We start from the raw sequence: 23,240 nt of genomic DNA, 5'->3' as shown, positions 1-23,240 counted from the left end.
AAGGAATTAACAGTAAAGTGTGTAAAACGTGGATTCATTTCTGTGGAAATGTCCTAAAGCAGAAGTATCTGCCATTCTGAGGAAACCTCAATCCCTTACCACTACACCTACATTGAACTGAGTAAATGAAGGTATTTACTGACCACATCTACTAGGAAGTGCAAGGAAGTGGGCAACATGTGAAACTTCTTAGGTCTCAGAACGGTGAGATTCAACTTTGCTTTGGCTTTTAAATACTACATTTGGCCTGTTAACAACATATACCCTACTGTGTATGTGTAGGCAGTTTTAAAAAAGCTATTTACTAAGGCAATGAGTGTTTATTTCCCCAGAATAAACACTAATACTAGAATTAAAACAAAAGTATTGCTATATGTGATTTTATGTTTTCGGTAAGTTTGAACGCCCATGTTTTTGTCGATATTCTAAGTGAAAATTAGTTAACACACCCTCTACAGAGATGCACTTAGACAGGGTGTTTTGTTTTAGGGCACAGTTTCTGTTTATTTGCTGAGTTTAACAAATAGAAAAAAAAAAGGCATGAAATAGCGCCGGCTACATCCTGTGCTTTTTTTAGCAGATCAACAGTAACTGTGCAGTGAAATGTGCTCTCTGACCGGGGGTGCCAAAACGTTTACACACGCCTGTGTATATAACAATCTCACCTACTAAGAAACCTTGAAGAATGACTTTTTATCTACGCAGCACGTACACGTCAAGTTCCATTTGTGTGAAATGCTTACAGCATTTAGCAGACGCTGTTATCCAGAGCGACTTACAAGAAGAGCTCTGTCTGTCTAGAGAAAGTATCTTATCTAGTTACCGACAGGTTAGAGAGAAAGACGGTCCTGAGCTCAGATACTGATAGAAACAGAGTCACTGTAGATACAGAGAGAGAAATGAATAGAGTTAAACACAGAATAATACAATATAATACACTACAGTACACTACAATATAATACACTACAACACACTACACTACAATACACTACAATACACTACACTACAGTACAATACACTACACTACAATACACTACACTACAAAACAATACAAAACAATACACTACAATACACTACACTACAGTACAATACACTACACTACAAAACAATACAAAACAATACACTACAATACAATACAAAACAATACACTACAATACATTGCAATACACTACACTACAATACAGTACACTACAATACACTACACTACAGTACAGTACAATACACTACACTACAATACACTACAATACAATACACTACACTACAATACACTACACTACAAAACAATACAAAACAATACACTACAATACACTACACTACAATACAATACACTACACTACAATACAATACACTACAGTACAATACAATACACTACACTACAATACAATACAATACAGTACAATACAATACAATACACTACAATACAATACAAAACAATACACTACAATACAATACACTACACTACAATACAATACACTACAATACAATACAAAACAATACACTACACTACAATACACTACAGTACACTACACTACAATACAATACAATACACTACAGTACAATACAATACACTACACTACAATACAGTACAGTACAATACAATACACTACAATACAATACAAAACAATACACTACAATACAATACACTACACTACAATACACTACAATACAATACAGTACAGTACAATACAATACAAAACAATACACTACAATACAATACACTACACTACAATACACTACACTACACTACAATACAATACAGTACAATACAATGTGTTTTGCAGGACGATACATTACAATCAATACTTAACTGGGTTATTTAAGTGCTGTATAAAGAGATGTGTCTGTGTTTGAAGACGTGAGACACTCTGCTGTTCAGACAGCCAGTGGGAGTTCATTCCACCACCTGGGTGCCAGTACAGAGAACAGTCTCGACGCTTGTCTTCCACGCGCCTTGAAGGATGGCGGGTCAAGCCGAGCTGTACTCGAAGCTTGAAGGGCTCGTGGTTCAGTTCGAGATTTCACTGTTGCCATCAAGTAGGGAGGGTCTTGTCTGTTTTGGCTTTGTAGGCAGGCATTAGGGTTTTAAATCTGATGCGTGCAGCTACAAGAAGCCAGTGAAGGGAGCGCAGCAGTGGGGGGACGTGGATCAGTCGTTATTCTGTACACTAGGAAAATGAACAGTAATAAGTAAATATCCACATGAAAGAAATATGAACGAATTATTCTGCCATTGCAAAGGCAAGCAGGGTGCGAATGTTGATATGCAATTTAAGTGTAAAACACAGACTCTGCGTCTGAAATCTAAAATCTGAGCTATTCCAAAATGTAATCCACTTATATAGAAAATGACAAATATGGCTTTTAAGTGGTTATTTTATTTTGATGTTAAAATCACTTAATGTTACACCACTGACATTCTCATTGTCATGCATGAAGCTGTTGAAATTTTACTCAAAATGGTCAAAAATGTAAGAAGAAGTTTTGCTAACCGTCGACTCCTCAGAGCTCAGCTCTCTTCCTTTGAGATCCATACAAGAAGTAATGCAAAAGAAACTCCCTGCTTTTTTCTCTTTTTGTATTACATTTCATATTTCTCTCACTCCGCTGACCAAAATCACTGTCCAAGATTATTACTTTCAAAATAAGTATTTAAATATTTGTCCCATTAGTTTAACAGGCCAGACATTATTTTTAATGCAATTTTACAGTTCAAAAGCAACAAAATCGTTATTTCACATAAAAACATCAGCGTCTGTGAAGCCGCTCCTGTGACCTGCAGTTTTTCGTGCACAACATGACTAAATAAAAAAAAAACACTAAAATAAAAATTTAATGTCACTTAATTCTGAAACAGCACTAAGACTACAATGTCGTCAACATTCTGTGGTTTCTTCATATTTTGAGCTCATGTTCATGGATTTAGAGTTGTGGGACATCACACTGCAGTGGTTCAATGACTCAAATAACACAATTTTGTCAAACTGGCTGACTTTTGACAACAACCATAACAATATGATATGTTTTACTGTGGAAATGATGGACATATTGAAATTTAGTCACGTTAATATGGCAAATTTTTCAATGTAGCACACAGAACACTTCTATAGTCATATGCAAAGGTTTGCATGCCCCGGTCATGTTCAGTTAAAACAAGCCAAAACATTTTTAATACAGAATTACTGTGTATTTGCTGTGTGAAGGTTTTAGTCATCTGAGCAAATGTTTAAACAGTTGAGCTCAGCAGTGAGTTTATCATAATATACATAGAATAAAGTCGTATTCATAATTCAAACAAACATAAAAACGGTAAAAGGTAACAAGAACTTGGAAATGGGTAAACAAACACACACACACACACACACACACACACACACATATATATATATATATATATATAATATATATATATATAATTATTAATTAATATTCTATAAATTTTGTTTATTCAAATATTAACACTTTCCTCAGCAAATAAACACAAACTACACAAATAAATAGATTTTGAAAATGTGTCTTGGGTGCCTAAGACTTTCACACAGTACTGTATATGTGTGTTTATATATATATATGTATATATATATATAAATTCAGCAAATTCAGTAACTTACTCAGTATATATATACAGGGTGAGTCAAAAGTCCCAGGACACAGTTTTATCTTATTTTATTTTTTATGCTGTCACAAGCCTCCACGATGTGGTGCTGAAGGTGGTGTTTGTTTGTTTGAGATGACCCCAGAGATAAAAGTCGATAATAAAATAAAAAAATAAAATAAAATCAAACCTGTCCTGTGACTTTTGACTCACCCTATATATATATATATATATATATATATATATATATATATTATTTTTTTAAACTCCAATGTAAATAGAAATTGTGCAGCAAAATTTACAGAAAAACATCATATCTTATTTTCTCTTATAAAATCAACAAAACATGTCATTTGACCAGAGGGTGTTCAAACCTTTGCAAACAACTGTATATCAGGGCTGCCCAAAGTTTGGCCCACCAGAAAGTTACCCAAAGCCCCCCTCACCAAGAGAAAACAATCAGATGTTTATACTATACATTATATATAATATAGTTTATAAACTAGGATCATAAGTTTATATTCTATAAAAATGTATAATATTATATCGAATGAAACTCTTCTTTTCCTGTTTTTAGATTGTGTTTATAAGTGAAAACAAAATAATGTCTTGATTTGAAACCCACCCCCTTTGTTTATTAGTGTATAGTCTTTTTGGCCCCTGTCGCCTCTCCAGCAAAACCCAGCACGGCTTCGAAATCGTCAGCACTTCTTCTGTGTTGAAGTTTTTTTACGTATTTCCTATATTTTACTCTAGTTAATGTGTTTGTTCACTAATCACGTTTATTCACTGATTTATTCGCCTTCTTAACATGACCGAGCAACTCGGATTCTGATATGTAACTATACAAAATGATTATAAGAAGATTACCAAAGTTATGATTATGAAAACTGTAAAGCTGTAGGCTGACGGCGAGTGGAAAATATTATCTGTAGGTTATTTTTTACAGTAAACTTATGGTAAATAAAAGGAAACAGACATGACTCACACACGGACTTCCTCTGTTCATCCCTGTAGCTTTAAATATGCATGTGGATGTTTTAGCAGTACTCTCTAAAAAAAGATGGGGCGTCAAAGGTTCTTCGGTAAAGACAATTTGTTCTATATAGAACCAAAAAGAGTTCTTCTATTGTTACAATGTCAAGCTTTTTGGTGCGATGTTGAACCATTTTCAGGAATATAACATTCTCCATTGATAGAACCATTTCACCATGGGAGGGACATTAAAGCGTGCAAATGCTTGAGTGTTTATGGTTCTGTTGTCTTTACTGAAGAACCCTTTAAGAGTGCCGGTTTGGTGTCGTGTAAGGCGTCACTGTGATCCTGACTGCGCCTCCTCGCCTCTCGTGTGACGCTCTCTGAAACAGTCTGTCTGAGTTATTGATTCTGTCCTGCAGGGCTTCATATACGAGCCGTAGACAACTGGTCTCACCAAACCGATAGAAGAAGAAAAGCGTTTAAAATTAAAACACGCCTTTTGAAACTTTTACAAATTATGTTTTTCATTGTATTTTTTTAAAGTTCAAATGTTGTCAATATATATATTCTTTATCGCTGTTGTCATAATAAAACCTCATATCTCCAAAATGGTAACTTTATAGGAGAAGGAAAAAACCTACTTGACTTTTAATGGAAGTCAATGGAACCAGACGTCTTTCCAAGTCATTTTGAGCCATTTCATTCAGTCCATTCATCATGAGGGTTACACATAATGTAAAAGGAAATGGGCATTTTCCAATTATGTCCAAAAACTGAAAAACAGCCACTGATATATATATATTTTTTAATTGCTTTCAACTGTATAAAAAAGAGCTGGCAAAGATACAATCAATACATATTATTTCAGCCATTCATAATGATATTCATGCTATAACCAACAGCAGCTTTAAACCTCTAAAGTCCTGACTGTAACTCTGAAGTTCAATGTTTGTCAAACTTTTATCGATGCATCCAACGAGGTTGTTTATTTACTTATTTCAATAGAAATACAGCTCTAAACCTCAGAATAATAACCACGTTCTTTCTCTTCCAGCGGACAAACAAACATACAATTTCTTGGTGGGCCACCAAGAGCAGAGAAATCCTCTGAATCTCTGAAAGAAAGTTTGATGATGAAGCCCATAAATTTATGGCATTTATATTTACAAATATATATATATATTATATACTTATAAATTTATATTAGAACTCCGTTCTTGGTTTTATTTATTTACTTACTTACTTGTTTAACTGTATAAAAGTATAGTTCTCAACCTCACACCAAAAGATGACCCCTCTCTTCCCAACAAACAAACCCCTTTTTTTTTTTTCAAATTTAATTTAATTTAAGGAAGCGAGAAAGAGAGAAAGAAAGACCACTTTTATTTATTTAAGAAGCATTTCGCCATTCAAACAACCCTTCAAGCAAGCAAATGGTTCTTTAAGTGTTAATGGTTCTATATGGAACCACTGTCTTTACTAAAGAACCCCTTACGAGTGTATATATAACAACTTTGGGTAAAAAGAGTTCTTCACAAGAATATCGACTGATGTTAATGGAAAACAAACCTTGTATTCCTCTGTTAAATATGATATTAGTGATAGTACAGCATTGCTGTTCACTCCCAACAACATTTGTCATGAAAAATCATTTGTCATTTGTGCGTTGATTAATCATTTCGGTAACACTTTACTATAGGGTACTAGTCGTGAGGCTTTATGACACCTACATAAGCTCGTCATAACTGACATCACCCTACATAAATCTTCATAAATACTTATTCCAATAGGCATTATTCGTTATAAAGTTTACATTTGCCAGTTTTGATCAGTTAGATAAGGCAGTTTTTATGACCAATGATGCCCATTGGTATAAGCATTTATAAACATTTATGTAGGGTTATGTCAGTTGTCATGACAAGCTTATGTAGGTCTCTTGTAGCCTTATTAACAATACCCTACAGTACTACAGTCTTACCACCATTTCTAATGGCAAACTCTTCATTTTCATGTATATAATCACTCAGTTCTACTTATCAGAAATTATTAATCTAAATAAAATGCTGCAATAACTCACAACACATCTGATTAAGGAGGCGAGGAGTCACTACTTCCATTTCACCACGTCCACGTACTTTTAAACGTTTATGCAACCTGGCTCAGTCATTTAGAATAGCCCCTTAATTATGTTACAACCGCTATAATGAAAAGTAGCATGTACAGCAATCTGATAGACGTGTAAACAAATTTAAGTACGCCTGTGTAGGAGTGGTCTGCGTCTCTGAGTGACCGCATGCTGTCCTCCGCAGGTGTGAATGAGTGTCACTTTCTGCAGAAGCTGAAATGCCCCTACACCCCAGAGCAGAAGGGTCAGCAAAGGGTCTGGTGTAAGAGGGACAATGATAATCATGAGTGCTGTTCAGGCATTGCCTTCCAAGCAGGGGATACATGGATAATGGACGGCAAACTGAGCGTGCAGGACGACGGCCAGTCCTTTGTGGTGTCCGTCAACAGCCTGCCCCAGGGAGATGGGGTGTACTGGTGCGGCCTGAAGAACAGCTCCAATGTCATCGTCAAACTGGCCGAGAGTCAACTCTACTCCAGTAAGCCCACAGCCACTTCATCTCTTCACACTGAAGCCTGTCTTTTAGAACCGCTCAGTTCATTGAGATGTAAATAAAGTCTTTCAGAGTGGTTTGATGTGATGTCTCTGGAGAAACATACCAGAATTGTTTGACGGGATCCAGAAATCCAAAGCCTCTAAAAGCTCCCCCATAGAACGTTATTAGGTGAAATATTCATGAATACATTGTCTGATGCCTGAGACATTGTTTTTATGATAATCCTGGCTTAAAATGTATTTTAAAAGCCTTTTTTAAGATTTATCACTATTTTACCATTATCAGCATTATGTATAGAAGCATATTATGCTCACTGGTTGGTGTGAATAGTAAGTAAAATGGATATGTTTGTGTTGTAGACATCATGACTCCTGGTTCCTATCAGCACCACTGTAAAGAAATCAGAGTCCATGCGTTTTTCCACGGTGAACCGTTTCACATCAGACCACTCTGAAAGACTCTGTTCGCATCTCAGTCACTGACTAAGCAGAAATTTTGAAAGTTCCTTTAAATGATATTCAATGCTGCCTCAGTGGGCTGATGAAAGCAATCATTTTGAGTCTAAATATGTTGAAAAATCCAATTTTGCAAAGTTCAAAATACAAATTGAAGCTGATTTTCACAAAATTTTATACAATTTTACAAACATTTTTACAGAAACCTCTGGCAACCCCTGGCTGCATATCTACAGTCTTGAAAAGATGGTTCTTCAAGGGCTCTTTGCTAAAAACAATAGAACCAAGAACAGTCAAAGAACCCTTTGTATGATTAAAGGGTTCTTTGCACCGTGAAAGAATTCTTCAGATGGATCTGAAGGTTCTATCAGATGTCAGTAGAACCATCTACAGCACAGTAGTTTCCAACAGTCCGAACAACCCTGATACCATGCAAACAGCCTTTCAAGCAAGCCAGTGGTTCTTTGAGTGTTCATGGTTCTGTATGGAACCACTGTTTTGGCTAAAGCACCCTTGAAGAACCATCTTTTTTAAGAGTCTATATAACAATTTCAGGTCAGAGGAGTTCTTCAAAAGAATATCAACCGATGTTAATGGGAAACAAATGTAGTTTTCCTCTGTTAAATGTGCTATTAGTGACATGATAGTATTATTAATTAATACTATTATACTTTCCCAGGTATTTTATAATAGATTATAGATTTATTTTAGATTCATTTGAAAAGAGAAGAACAGAGCTTACCAGGCTTCAGCTCCTATACAGAGAGATGCACTAAGAAGTTCCACTGCAGGTTTATAGGCTACTTAGTACTTAAGTAGCTTTTTGACCAGTTACTTTTGTGCTCTTGTATTTTTCTACTCAAGAGGTACATTTGGAAAGGTACATTTACTTTTATGCGAGTCATCATCTCACCAGAGTAGCAAGACTTTTACTTGAATATTTGGTTTTAAGCTACTTTAATTTTTCTGCTAAAGTGAAGATAAGAGCAAGTACTTTTAAATCAAATACAACTATTCTTCTTTTTCTACTCAAGAAATGTTTTACAAAGAGTATTAATGTGTTCATTGTAATACAGACGTTCCAAAACAGATGTTTTGGACTTTGTCCAGCCCTGAATTTGCCCACTGTAAGACATACAGTCATGTGCAGAGGTTTAGGCAGCCCTGTTCCTTTTCTAGGTGAAAATAAGTGAACACATCTTCTGCACATTTTAACACACAATTACTGTTTATTTGCTGAATTTAACATATTGGGGGAAAAATAAATGGCCAGTGCAGAAGTTATGGCACATTATATATGTGTCAAAACAGGGTGTGAATTTTAAGTGTTAATCGCTGTGTATGTGAACGGTTACAGTGCTAGGGTAAATCAAATGTAGTTTTTTGTTGTGTAGTTTCAATTAGCAATAACAACAGCCTGGCAGTCCAGCCTGGCAGTCCAGCCCCGATAGTTCAGCACAGTAATTCAGCTCAGTAGTCCAGCTCGATTGTCTAGTCTGGTAGTCCAGCTGGATATTCTAGCCCAGTGCTCCAGATTGTTAGCCCAGCCCAGTAATTCAGCCCTGTAATACAGCTCGGTAGTCCATCCCAGTAATTCAGCCCTGTAATACAGCTCGGTAGTCCATCCCAGTAATTCAGCCCTGTAATACAGCTCGGTAGTCCATCCCAGTAATTCAGCCCTGTAATACAGCTCGGTAGTCCATCCCAGTAATTCAGCCCTGTAATACAGCTCGGTAGTCCATCCCAGTAATTCAGCCCTGTAATACAGCTCGGTAGTCCATCCCAGTAATTCAGCCCTGTAATACAGCTCGGTAGTCCATCCCAGTAATTCAGCCCTGTAATACAGCTCGGTAGCCCATCCCAGTAATTCAGCCCTGTAATACAGCTCGGTAGCCCATCCCAGTAATTCAGCCCTGTAATACAGCTCGGTAGTCCATCCCAGTAATTCAGCCCTGTAATACAGCTCGGTAGCCCATCCCAGTAATTCAGCCCTGTAATACAGCTCGGTAGTCCATCCCAGTAATTCAGCCCTGTAATACAGCTCGGTAGTCCATCCCAGTAATTCAGCCCTGTAATACAGCTCGGTAGTCCATCCCAGTAATTCAGCCCTGTAATACAGCTCGGTAGTCCATCCCAGTAATTCAGCCCTGTAATACAGCTCGGTAGTCCATCCCAGTAATTCAGCCCTGTAATACAGCTCGGTAGTCCATCCCAGTAATTCAGCCCTGTAATACAGCTCGGTAGTCCATCCCAGTAATTCAGCCCTGTAATACAGCTCGGTAGTCCATCCCAGTAATTCAGCCCTGTAATACAGCTCGGTAGTCCATCCCAGTAATTCAGCCCTGTAATACAGCTCGGTAGCCCATCCCAGTAATTCAGCCCTGTAATACAGCTCGGTAGCCCATCTCAGTAATTCAGCCCTGTAATACAGCTCGGTAGTCCATCCCAGTAGTCCATCTATGTAATCTAGCTCGCTAGCCTGGCCCAGTAGTCCATCTTGGTGGCCCAGCCTAGTAATACAGCTCGGTAACCCAGCCTAGTAATATAGCTTTGTAACCCAGCCCGGTAGTCCAGCCTCATAATCTGGCTCGCTAGCCCAACCCTCAGTAATCCAGCCTGGTAGTCCAGATTGTTAGCTAAGCCCAGTAGTCCAGCCTGGTAGTCCAGCCCTGTAATCTATCTTGCTAGCTCAGTCAGTCCAGTAGTCCAGCACAATAAACCAGCCCTGTAATCCAGCTCAGTAGTTTACCTTGGTAGTCCAGTGTGGTAACACATCTTGAGGATCTATCCTGTTAATCCACCTTGAAAAGCCAGCTTGTTATTTCATCCTTGCAATACAGCTCATTAGTCCAGATCAATAGTCCAGCCTGGTAGCACAGCTGGTACCTTGCCCTATTCGCACTGTGTCACTGATGCAATGTCCCATTCTTTCAAAGCACTTCTGCTGGGTTTTTTTTCTTTGTTCTTCATATCTTAACTATGACCTTTATTTATGCCGGTTTCTCTCCCAGTTCAGCGACCTGAGGCACCTCGCAAATAAAACCATTCATTTATATGATTTTTTTTTTGTGGATGTGATGCATTTAAAATGACAAACAAAGCAGCAGGACAGCACATATGACCAGCATCGAGCACATCAGGCTAGAGATAAACAGCACACGACTATCTGAACCCCATCACAACCAGCATGCTTAAAAACATCAGCACAGCATTCAACAAATACCGCTTAATCTACGAAATCTAATCTCAAATAAGACAGCGGAAGTCGAGCAAAATGAAACGCCCTCAAACTGCATATTTTGTTGATTTTGGACGTGAAAATGCGTTAACACATCCTCTACCCATGGGCGTCTTTGCCAGTTCTATTCCAATTTTTTTCAGGGTTTAACATTTTGGAAAAAAAGTACAATATAGAATGTGCCATAACTTCTGCACAGGCCACACTGTATGTTTTAACTTCTTCCCAGTATGTTAAATTCAGCAGGTAAACAGGATTTGTGCACTAAAATGTGTTCTGTGTAGAGAATATGTACATTTTGTTTCACTTAAATCAACAAAACATGGAATTTGCCCCAAACCTTTGCATACGAGTACTTTAGGCTATAGAAATCAAGATAGAGTACTGAGGCGCATCAGAAATCATTTTATAATCGCTCCGAAATCAAATCAAAATGTGAGGAGCTCAGATTACCCCCCCCACACACACACACCCTCCACCCCCACACACACGGAATATGCAATGAATTTTGATTCTTTTACAGCTCCTCCGGGTTTTGTTTGGGGCATCCTGCGCTGGATTGTGTTTCTGCTGTTGCTGCTGGCAGTAATTTCAACATGCATTTGTTCTAAAAGTGAGTACTTAGTTCCTCTGGCACAGTAGGCGTGCGTGAGCAGAGCATTACCACAGCTGCTTAACGTGGCGTGTTATGAGTTTAAATAAAGGAACTGCCTCAGCCTTTTCGTCACTAAACCACAAACACCATCCAGCAATGCTGTGTTCCATTAACAGACAGTGTTGGAGGGTGATGGCTCGCGCATGCTGGCTTCTAACTCACTCATTTCTCTCCCCTCCTAGGGAAAACCAGAAGAGAGGAGGTAGGTTACCATTCCCTGAAGCTATTATTGCACTGTGAAAAATTATAGCTCTGTGAAAAAGTGTTAGCACCCTTTCCTGATGTTCTTTTTAGTTTTGAATATATGTGACAGTGAATGGTTTCAGATCAGACAGTTGTGTGTGTTTTTATATATATATATATATATATATATATATATATATATATATATTTATACATAGGATGATTCAAAAAGTTTCATCCGATTTCGAAGCACCCTATTTTTACAACCGTGAGGCACTTAGGAACCAATCACATACTAATTGAAAGAGGGGGTCATAGATTGTCCTTCAGTCTGCGAGGAGATGGTCACCCCGAGCATATACACTGATCAGGCGTAACATTCTGACCACATCCTTCCACACTCCTTCCACATCCGTTTCTACACTCACTGTCCATTTTATCAACTCCACTTTCTGTATAGCTGCACTTTGTAGTTCTACAGTTACAGCAGTGGCGGACGAAGTAGACAAATCATGTACTTGAGTTAAAGTAGAGACACCCCAGGTAAAATATCACTCCAGTAAAAGTAGAAGTTCCTCCCTTTAGACCTCCTCTTGAGTAAAAGTACTAAAGTATTTACCTTCAAATGTACTTAAGTATCAAAGTAAAAGTACTAAAAGAGTAATTCTGGCTCTGATCTGGTCCTGTTATCATTTTTATAACCAGACTGGCTTCATGAACTCATTTCAGGTGAAAGTCCTCCAGCGTCTCTCTTGGTAAACCAGTCTTTTAATAGAACGTCATTAATTAGTGACGCTGACGTCTATTAAAATGATCAGAAGCACAAAACACTGAAGGTAAACAGTTTCCATCAGGGAGAACCGAGTGGCTCTGAAATCAGTTTTTACACACAAGCAAAGTTTCAGTTTCAGATTTATTTACAACTTAGTTCCAAGTTTAAGTTTAATAAAAACTGGCTTTAAACTCAGGATCACAGATGAGCTCCTTTACTATGTTGATCTGTAGGCGTCTGTTCATAAACATAAACCAGCCCAAACTCATTTACTATAAAATGAAATGGTGTTTGTAGAAATTCAGAAAAAAGCCGCGTCAGTCTCGACTGCATATGTGGACATATTTCTATATTGAGCTCTATTTACACAAAGTTAGGTTAGTTCATCATTTATGTTGAACAGACTCTCCCAAAGTTTTACGCTGCTGCGCTGACGTTGAACCGCGTGCTGCACTGGGTCGGTATGACCAACAGGTCAAAACCAGCTCTAAACAAAGTGACCGCTGGGCCCTGATTGGTGCTCTGGCTTTGCGCTTCTTTCGTTTTGACATGTTACGTTTTTATATACACAGAAACCAAAAGGAGCGACAGATTTCTCAAAATGTAGGAGGAAAAAGTCGGATATTAGACTCTGAAATGTAGTGGAGTGAAAGGAAAAAGTCGCCCAGAACGGAGAAACTTCAGTACAGATATACCAAAAAATACTAAAGTACAGAAACCAATTACATTTAATTAGTTACTGTCCACTGTACAGTATAAGTCTTATTTAATGCAATGACTTCAATCCTAATATGTGTGTGTGTGTGTGTGTGTGTGTTTCAGAAGAAAAACGAGCTGTATGAAAGCGTTTTGGAAGAAAAACAGCGCTGAAGAGAGGAAGAACCAGCTTTGTGAACACAGATAAAGCTGAGCTCTCGTCCAGATAGAATTTCCAACGAAGAATCAAACAGATTTATTTAGTCCTGTACCAGGCTTCATCGGTTTCTGTGCTGCACAGCATCACACAAGTACAGTACTGTGATAAAGTCTTAGGCAAATGATTTAAAACCAAATATCTCAGCAGTGAGTTCGTTTCTGTGTGTAAAAATTGCTAAAGCAGACATAAACAGAGCAGATAGTAACACAAACGTCTCGTTTAAATAAGCTGCTTTCTTATGAAGGTCTAGCTCCCGGTTTCTCCTGAATGCCAGCGTGGATTGGTTCTATTTTAACAGCGGCACGGTTGATTTAATTTAATAAAGCACTGATTGTCCAAACCCGGCGTTGGGTGATAACTACGAGAGGTATGAACATGTTCAAAGAAACACACTGACAAACACAGCAAAGGCATTTTCAGAGCACTGTATGCTCAACTCTACTCTTCACAAGTTTGGAATCACTCTGCATGTTAAGAATTTGTGTTGGGCAACAGCAATAAGTTAAATAAGGATGAGGATAAATTACTGAAAATATGTGTGTAGCATGTTTTCTTACAAAGATCTGCCTTAAAATACAATTTCACCCTTTGAAATGGGAGGGGTGGGGGGGGGGGGGGGGGGGGGTTGTTGGTGGGGATTGGCTAACGCACCAGGGAGACGTTATACCACGAATGTCCAGAGAGGCCATAAGGTACTTATAATTTTCAGGATTGTTGTCTGGAGATTTAGTTATCTTGTGATCTCAAGATAACAAGATTGCTAACTTTGTTGTTAAAAAAGTTGCATAACAAAGTTGTTATTTTAAGGTAACAAGTTCATTATCTTGTTACCTCAAGATAGCAATGTTGATATATTGAAATAACGAGTTAGTTATCTTGAGGTAAACAAGGTTTTCTTGAGATAACATGTTGTCTTGTGATCACAAGATAGCAATCCAGAAAATTATAGCAACAGCTCATGGCCTCTCTGGACTTCTGTATTATATTGCTCTTGTAATGCTCTTATTAAGCCTTAAAAAGCCTTAAAATGCTAGTAATTAATGGCTTATTACTACATTATTAATTAGTAACTAGAGTAAACCAGAAGGGAAACGTTTGTGAACAAACTTTAATTTGGTGAATGTGATATCCTCTGTGGTTGCCATGGTGTTGCTAGACCGTTGCTATGGCATCCCAGGTGATTGTTAAAGTGTTTCTAGGACATTGCTGTGGTATGCATACTGGTTGCTAAGGCGTCACTAGGTCATTGCTGTTATACCTGCCCTGGTGGTTGCTAAGGTGTTGCTAGGCCATTGTCATGGTATCCTTGCCCTGGTGGTTGCTATGGTATCCCTGTTCTGATGGTTACTATAGTGTTGTTAAGCAGTTGCTAAGGTGTTGCTAGGTAGTTGCTATGGTCTCCTTGTCCTGGTAGTTGCAAAGGTGTTGGTAGGTAATTGCAATGGTATCCCTGCCCTGGTGGTTGCTAAGGTGTTGCTATGTAGTTGCCATGGTATCCCTGCCCTGGTGGTTGCTAAAGTGTTGTAAGGTAGTTGCTATGGTATCCCTGCCCTGGCAGTTGCTAAGGTGTTGGTAGGTAATTGCAATGGTATCCCTGCCCTGGTGGTTGCTAAGGTGTTGCTAGGTAGTTGCTATGGTATCCCTGCCCTGGTGGTTGCTAAAGTGTTGTAAGGTAGTTGCTATGGTATCCCTGCCCTGGCAGTTGCTAAGGTGTTGGTAGGTAGTTGCTATCGTATCCTTGTCCTGGTAGTTGCAAAGGTGTTGCAATGATATCCCTGCCCTGGTGGTTGCTAAGGTGATGCTAGGTAGTTGCTATGGTATCCCTGCCCTGGTGGTTGCTAAAGTGTTGTAAGGTAGTTGCTATGGTATCCCTGCCCTGGCAGTTGCTAAGGTGTTGGTAGGTAGTTGCTATCGTATCCTTGTCCTGGTAGTTACAAAGGTGTTGCTAGGTAGTTGCAATGATATCCCTGCCCTGGTGGTTGCTAAGGTGTTGCTAGGTAGTTGCTATGGTATCCCTGCCCTGGCAGTTGCTAAGGTGTTGCTAGGTAGTTGCAATGATATCCCTGCCCTGGTGGTTGCTAAGGTGTTGCTAGGTAGTTGCAATGATATCCCTGCCCTGGTGGTTGCTAAGGTGTTGCTAGGTAGTTGAAATGATATCCCTGCCCTGGTGGTTGCTAAAGTGTTGCAAGGTAGTTGCTATGGTATCCCACGTGGTAAGTGTTGCTAGGCTGTTGCTATTATATATACATATAAAAATATTACACAGCATAATTTCCAGTCCCTTATACTGTCATTATTAAGCCGTATTAAACTGATAGATGTTAATGTATCAAGCCAAGCGCTCCCAATTAACAGGCTGCCCAGTACAACATTATTAAGGAGTAACTAGGGTGAATGAGGTATTTTCCAGAGCTACTGTAATCCTCATATGAAGTCTTATTCTTATTGACCTACTTTTAGACAACTTAGACAGTCAAGCTTAGTGCATATTAATGCTCATAGTTTCATCTATCACTGTTCAGCTTTATCACCTGCCTGCAAATGATTGAGTATGAAGAGAGCTCTGTTAATTAAAATGTTATTATTCAGACCAAGTCCAGCAGCGGATGAAGGTCAGGACCAAGGAAAAATAAAGGTTTTGAAATTCCTTCATATTTCAGGTCACATTATTAATAAATTAGTAGTCTATCAACCTGTTCAGCTGTGCATTCTGACTTTAGGAAGCTAATGATGGCTGAGTACTACTGGCTTGATAAGGTTTTCAAGTGTTCTGGAAAATGTTTGATTCACTGTAGTTACAGCTTAATAATGTAGTAATAAGCAGATAGTTAGGGATTAAGTACTGGTTAAAAGTGCCTTAACAAATATGTTATTTTACATATTATATATACACATATAACTGTTTCCCTATACTGATTGGTTTAAACCTTCCTATAAATAATTTGAAATTATATATATATATATATATATATATATATATATATATATATATATATATATATATATATATATATATATATATATATATATATATATATATATAAAAATCATTATGAATTGATATTAAATACAATTGTTTTATTCAAATATTAACAGTTTTCTCAGTAAATAAACACAAACTACACAAATAAATAGATTCTGAAAATGTGTCTTGGGTGCCTAAGCCTTTCCCACAGTACTGTATGTCCATAGACTTGCCTGCCTCACCGGAGTAAAATTCAGATGTTGCATTTTTAGCATATTTTAGCGGCTTTTTTTTTCAGCAAAGCACAAAAGCTGGAGCATGTGCCAAACATTGTTTATAATAAAATGAAGAAAACCAAAGCAAACGTGCTGGAGAAAAGTCATTGCTATATTTTTGTTTCTTTTCTTACACAGTTTTTGTGTGTGTGGAGTCGGAGAGGAAGCTAGTGGGCGTGTTGGTCGTCTGCTCAAAAGGTTTTTGCCATAAGTCACGCTGCATCTTCAACAGCAACTCAGTCCGAGTTGCCTACAGAAACACAGCAAAGTTCAAGTCACTCACGGCAATGCAAACAGAGTAGCACAGTCTTCTCTGCAACGTGTGTCTGACCTTCTGCTTGAAGCGTCGACCAAAACGTGGCAAACGAAGTTTAAAAAGCAAATGAACGTAGAAGAAACAAGTTCACCGCACCGGACAGTGTAACAGTGCTTGGTTTTAGGTGAATATTGACCAAAGCAAGAAGAACATTAATAAGAATAAGGATAGCAACAATAATCATAATAATAATAATAATAATAATAATAATAAGCCACTCATTATACAACAGCTTCATATTCCCACAGGTCATAATCAATCATCTTGTATCCAAGTAAGCCAATGTCCTCATGGCACCACAACATGCTCTGAACTTATAGCAACGTGGAAACATTTCCGAAGTTGTTCTGCATTAGAAATTTCCTGCAAGAACACGGATTCCATCGCTGCTGTGCTCTGACTTTCTTTAAGGCAGCTGGACATGGTGCGAGGTTTACACGGTAAAGCCGTAGTATTGTTGTAGGTGGGCTATTTAAAGAGGCCAATCACATATACACTCACTGCCCACTGTATTAGGTCCATCTACCTTGCATCTGTGCTCAGTGTTTTTAGAACAGCCACCAGCGTGAGAGCTGTTGTTCTTGGTTTTCCACAGCAGATCTACTTGATGTATGAATGTATGAAACACGGGCCAGTTCATATGTAATGCAGCGATTTAAAAATATCCTTTTTATGCACTGAAGTCAATGAACTCCTTAATTTACACTTACAGGCCAACCCTTAAAATCTACACCATGTATTTACTGTTACATTCCAAAGTAATCATGAATATTGTTTTGAAACCTGAAAAAAACTGGGGTATGGATACCACCCCTTCGCCCCTTCGCCCCCCCCCCCCCCCCAAAAAAAAAAAACAACAAAAACAAAAAAACTCAGTAAGGTTACACAGACGAAATACAGTATACAGCACAGTTCACCTAATACACTGAAACCAAATGTACAAAATAAGGACCCGCAGCCATGCACCAAATGTTAAGAGAGACATGCTCTTCTGCAGCTTTCTTAGGCTTTTATATGAGGGCAACCAAGAAACGGATGCGACTGTAGCAAAGAAAAGCATATAGGAGTTTGTTTTAGGAGTGGTTACCCCAGAAAAGAAAAAGAGCATACAGTAGAAAAGCCAGCAGGGAGCCGGTCAATATTTCACAAATAATAATAACAAAAATAAGAACGAGCTGCAAAAAGGTGGTACTGGTACATGCAGGATGCAGCAGTTCTCAGTGGCTTCTCCACTTATTGCAGTTTGAGTGCTGGAAGATGTCCACTGCTGACCTCTGTGGTGAAAACCAGAAGTGAAAGTCAGTCTCAGTCTCTCTCTCTCTCTCTCTCTCTCTCTCTCTCTCTCTCTCTCTCTCTCTCTCGAGCATGTTGCCATGTAATGTGAAATGCCACGTGTTTCTTAAGGACTTGCTGAGGCCACTATTGCACATACAGGTTGAGTCATGTCTCAGCATGCCTGGCCTTCTAAAGCTCCTCGTAGTCTCCCTCCTCTCTCTTGGCTGACCCTTCCCCTCCAGCCAGGAACGCCTCCAGGTCGTCCAGCTCGCCCGTTTTTTTGCTGCGGGACTTTTTCTTCTTCTTCTCCTTCTCTTCTCCTGCTCCTGCTGCCTCCTCTCTCTCCTTTTTCTTCTGTTTGTGCTTCTTCTTGCTGCTTTTCTCTTCATCCTAGACAATATGGCCATGCAAACGTTGGCGTTAGTAAGGCCCAGTCGCATTTCACCCTCGCCCCAGCCACTTAGCCCTAACCCCTCTGTCTTGTGCATTCATAGGGGAAGGGTGTCCTGATTTTTGTTGGGACAGAGGGGTAGGGCAAAGTGTTGGGGCTACATGGGCCTCTAAACTGAGGTTTTTTCAGAGGCGCAGTCAAAACAGGGTTATGAGAAAAGAAAGACTGGCAAGGCTGCGCGAGCGGAACTCAAAGAAACCCAAATGTGAGAATTTTCTCTGTTAAAAATGTCGATAATCATTGTATTGTCTTAGTTTAGTGTCGTTTCAATGTTTTACGGTTAATTTCTTCATAACAAGCATTAAAACTTGCTAATAGAATGCTCATCTATGCTCGGTAGCTAGCTAACTTACTTTCCCGTTCCACCTTAAATAGTCCAGCAGTTCTGATGCCTGAAGTGACAATGTGACTGCTGCTCTATTTAAAGTGGAACTGGGAAATTCAAACGAGAAGTTGGTGAATATCACTGAAGAATTACGGGTGGGTGATAATAAATAATTGCACCCCCTCTTTGAAGGCACATGATGTCCTAAATGAAACTAAAGTCCAGCAGTGATGAGCTGAACTTCACCCTCCTCTGCCGACGTGAAGTGATATTCTTCTTTATTTAAGGGATTTCAGCCACTACCCTTTGTAACACAGGTCCAAGGGGCAAGGTGACACCCGAAAACAAGGGGTAGGGGTAAAAATGAGAAATGGACTTGGCCTAAGTTTTACTTTCAGTGTTTTTTTCCACTAAAATTCTTAATATTTTTATTTTAATCATGGATATTCTCCAAATTACCTGAAATGACCTATTTTTAAGTTTCCCCTTCCACATTAAATGGTGCAGCAGACACATTCAGTTGCCAGAATTTTATTGCTGCTCTATTTAAGGTGGAACAAAAAAAATGTAGAATAACAAATAAGAAGCCAACCTCTTGAGACAGGAAACGGCATTTGGCACTGTTTTTGATGGACCAGTGGGGTGTCAGACATAGTAGACATCTATATATTATTTAGCTTTGTTTTTACTATTTCTTATGAAAAAATATTTCAGATTTATTTTGGTTGTTAAAAATGGTTCTTATTAAAGGGTTAAACTGGTTTTACTTCTATCCATCTATCTTTGTCTATCCATCCATCCAGTGATATAGGGGTCATTCTCCATTTGGAGTGGGAAACCACGTCACAAAGGTTGCAGGGCTTAAAAGGATACTTAAAACATTAGGCACAGCTCTAAAAGTCGGCATGTACGTTTACACAGTTGACCTCATTAATTAATACCTTTTCCTTATGATTTTTCTTTTTTTATTGTTTCACAGTCGCTCTACCTCTGCAAAATAACTCATCACAAAACCAATTCACAACTTTTGAGAAACCATTTTTAACATAAAGCAATATTTTTAAGAGGCATAACTGAGGAATTTATACAGAACAGATTCATGTTAACTGTTTACATCATTAACGTTACACTACATTTAAAAATTCATTTGTCGCAGAGACTTTGGTCACTGGTGTTATGAGGACCCTTATTTTACATTTTAACAGAGTATTTTCAGCTCTATTAAACTGCTTCTTTGGGTCGAGGCTCATCAGAGAGGAAGCATCTCCAGGCATCTTTTTTTTTTGCTGATTTTACACATATGGTGTAACACCAGTGACACCACAGTCACTGGTGTTACACCATATTCATACAAAATATACATATTCTGCAAAATATGTCTGGAACTAAGCTCTCCTTTTAGCATGTATGGTAATAGGAGATGTTACTGGACAGATTTAGATTATTTAGCTTTGGGATAAAAGAAACGGATTTTTAAAGAACGTATCCACCCGAATTCCCACTCCAAAAGGAGAATGACCTACATACTGCAACTTGCAGAGATTTTAATGATACTGTGTTATACATTTTGGCTGTAGCACCAACAACGACGTGGTCTATAAATAAAACTGACTCATGACTTCACATTACAGTTAATCAGATATTTCTAATTTGCTTGATATGAGATTCCTGTTTAAAAAGTAGAGCAGCTCTGCGTGAACAAAATGATCAGAATGTGTCTATTACATTAATTCTATAATGTTATTTCTTTGTGTGAACAGACTAGGGCAGTCGTAGGCTGGAGGTGGAGTAAGGCTGGAGGTTAGGGAACAAGCCTTGTGGCCTGAAGGATGTCAGAATGTGGCTGATGGGCAATTTGAGGCACTTAACCCCCAGGTGCTGCGGATAGGGCTGCTCACTGCCCCCTAGTGTGTGCGCATGTACTCACTACTGTGTATGTGGTGTTTCACTGCCCGGATGGGTTAAATGCAGAGGTGAAATTTCCTCATTGTGGGACTCATAAGGGTCACTTAATAATAGAAGCCCAGGGTTCACGTGAACTAAAAAACTGGACAGAGCTTGTAGCTGGTCACTGTTGCTCATACAGTTCTTGGATTTTGGTCACACTGGAGGCTCTCGAGGGAGTTTTGTATGTTTTAAGTTACATTTGTGTGCTGTGAATCGTTGTGATGGCAAAAACTCATCTCCACGAAAATGTACGGGCATGTAAAGACAGAGAAACTGAGTAAACAGCAGTCAATTCTATCAGAAACACACATTAACGATGGCAGTTTTATGGTTGGAGATGACGAGCTGGTCCCGTTATACCATAAACAAAACTCAGCCACTCGAAAGGCCAGAGAAACAGACTAAATATGAGTAACACAAAGGTTTCTTTTTTCACCTCTTTAGTCTTCTTCTTCTTCTTCTTCTTCTCCTTTGTGGAGTGCCTGCTTTCCTTTTCTGCAAAGATTATAAGAGAAAGAGCATTAGAGCTTTCAGATAAAGTAACACCGGATTCAGTGTGGTTATCTATCTGAATCCAGGAATCAGACGATCCTGCGGACTCTCTCTGTGAAGAACTTGCCTTCTTGCTCATCACTGCTGTCTTTGCTCTTGGGGGTCTTCTCCTCAAAGCCCAGGCCGAACAGGTCGCTGTCATTCTTGTGTTTGAAGGAGAGGATCGAGGCCTTCGGAGGCTCCAACACCTTCGTCGGGACGAGCTCATCGTCCGAAAGGTCAGACAGATCTGCTCGGACTGGAAAAGCCTCCTTCGGGGAACAGAAGGAGGAACAGAAGCAAGAAGTCAAAAATCCATCCCAACAGAAGCTACCAGTCCTACAAGCATCATATACATCTATCAAAACACAAAGCCACTCTTTAACCCATTAGCAGCAACTTTCCAACAAATTTCCAAAACATTCATAAAATTTCTCAGAATGTCTGAAATTAAATTAGTCATTTTTAATATTTTTACTACTGTAATCATGATCTATTTACAGCAATTGCTAGAAAGTTATCTGCCTCAATTGTGAAATATGGGTATTCTGGAGGCTAATTTAAGGAAAAATGTAATAATAATATTTAGGAATGCACTGCTTATGCATTTTAATCAATGATTATGATTTATTTTGGCTTTTTTTCCCACTCCAACACAATATAAACAATTTCACCTGACGTTTATCCTTTAGCCTGTATAATTTCTCCAAACTTTTTTCAAACTTTTCAAAATTTTATTAAAAATTTTGTAATTTAATTTCAACTCATGTTACCTCTCTTTGTATATATTTTGGTTATTTTTTATTGTTTAAATTGTTCTTATTGTTCTGCTTTTGTTTTTATTGTTTATTACTTGCTTAATTTTTATCATTACTTTCACAGCTCTATTTCATTTTAATTTGATTTCATTTCATTGTATTTTAATCCGGATTCTTGTTATTAGATGCTTCGTTTTTACTACCGACAAAGAGAATTCTTCCTCAATGTACTTCAGAGTATAAAGTTGAGATTGAATTAAACGGACATGCATATTTAAATATCATGAATCAAATGAAGTAATATAACGTTACTGGCCATTGAATACAACACAAAATCATACAAACAGCAACATTCAAGTACAGCACAAGTGCATTTGCCTGCCTCGCCTTCCCTTACCTGTAAATTTACCTTACCACAAAGCAGCCACAACATAAAGAATACATAGGCCAATTTCATGTTTTCAGCAAAAGTCTATTCATTTCAAATCTTGGCTGATCCTGAATGGGTTTTCCTAATTATTCCCTCAGTATTATTGAACTTAGTGAGTCCAAGTTATTGAACTGGGTGACTGAACTCTCGACTTCTGAATAAAAGTGTCCACAAACATGGTATGAAAAGACTTGTATTCATTATCATACCATCATCATCATCATACCTTATCAACCTTCTGGACACGTTCCTCCTCGCTCTCGAAATCAGGGTCGTCCATGACGAAGGACAGCATCTGAGCCACTGGAGCCTCGGGGTCGGTATCGGAGGAGTCGCCCTGAGCTGAAGCCGTTTTCCTCTTGCTGGGATGGACCGGCTGCTCTGCAGGGGTGTGTGTCTGTGTGTGTGGACTGTGTGTAGGCTGTGCAGGTGTTGGGATTAGTATAGAAGGCTCTGTGTTCTTGCTGGTGTCGCTCGTATTGGGCTGGACTGAAGACTCAGTCTCCAGAAGTTTGAGTTTGTCCTCCAGTGATGAACTCAAATCCTCCCTGAAAGAG

At 38.6% G+C, this 23,240-nt stretch overlaps 2 protein-coding genes across 5 annotated transcripts in view; one reads left to right on the top strand and one right to left on the bottom strand.

The window, feature by feature from the left end:
* Positions 1-13,750, top strand: part of si:ch211-102c2.4 (uncharacterized protein LOC568178 homolog) — a 16,440-nt gene extending 2,690 nt beyond the window's left edge. Inside the window, exons 2-5 of one of the 2 annotated variants that reach the window (XM_037531333.1) lie at positions 6,880-7,173; positions 11,408-11,497; positions 11,722-11,741; positions 13,317-13,750. In XM_037531333.1, the coding sequence (XP_037387230.1) occupies positions 6,880-7,173; positions 11,408-11,497; positions 11,722-11,741; positions 13,317-13,364 (452 nt within the window). In that variant the 3' untranslated portion in view covers positions 13,365-13,750. The remainder of the gene's footprint in view (positions 1-6,879; positions 7,174-11,407; positions 11,498-11,721; positions 11,742-13,316) is intronic. The other variant, XM_037531334.1, reaches the window with a different exon arrangement.
* A 4,062-nt stretch (positions 13,751-17,812) lies between these two features.
* The window catches only part of rabl6b (RAB, member RAS oncogene family-like 6b), a 30,155-nt gene continuing 24,727 nt past the window's right edge, over positions 17,813-23,240 (bottom strand). For all 3 annotated transcript variants that reach the window (XM_017711168.2, XM_017711169.2, XM_037531765.1), the window contains 4 exons: positions 22,910-23,231; positions 21,584-21,767; positions 21,401-21,459; positions 17,813-18,631 (listed from right to left, as the gene is read on the bottom strand). In XM_017711168.2, coding sequence (XP_017566657.1) covers positions 18,431-18,631; positions 21,401-21,459; positions 21,584-21,767; positions 22,910-23,231 — 766 coding nt within the window. In that variant the 3' untranslated portion in view covers positions 17,813-18,430. The remainder of the gene's footprint in view (positions 18,632-21,400; positions 21,460-21,583; positions 21,768-22,909; positions 23,232-23,240) is intronic.

Source organism: Pygocentrus nattereri, chromosome 20 (genome assembly GCF_015220715.1).
Source record: "Pygocentrus nattereri isolate fPygNat1 chromosome 20, fPygNat1.pri, whole genome shotgun sequence".
Taxonomy (NCBI): domain Eukaryota; kingdom Metazoa; phylum Chordata; class Actinopteri; order Characiformes; family Serrasalmidae; genus Pygocentrus; species Pygocentrus nattereri.
The sequence above is the reverse complement of the archived record's forward strand: the minus strand, read 5'-3'. Positions and strand labels throughout refer to the sequence as shown.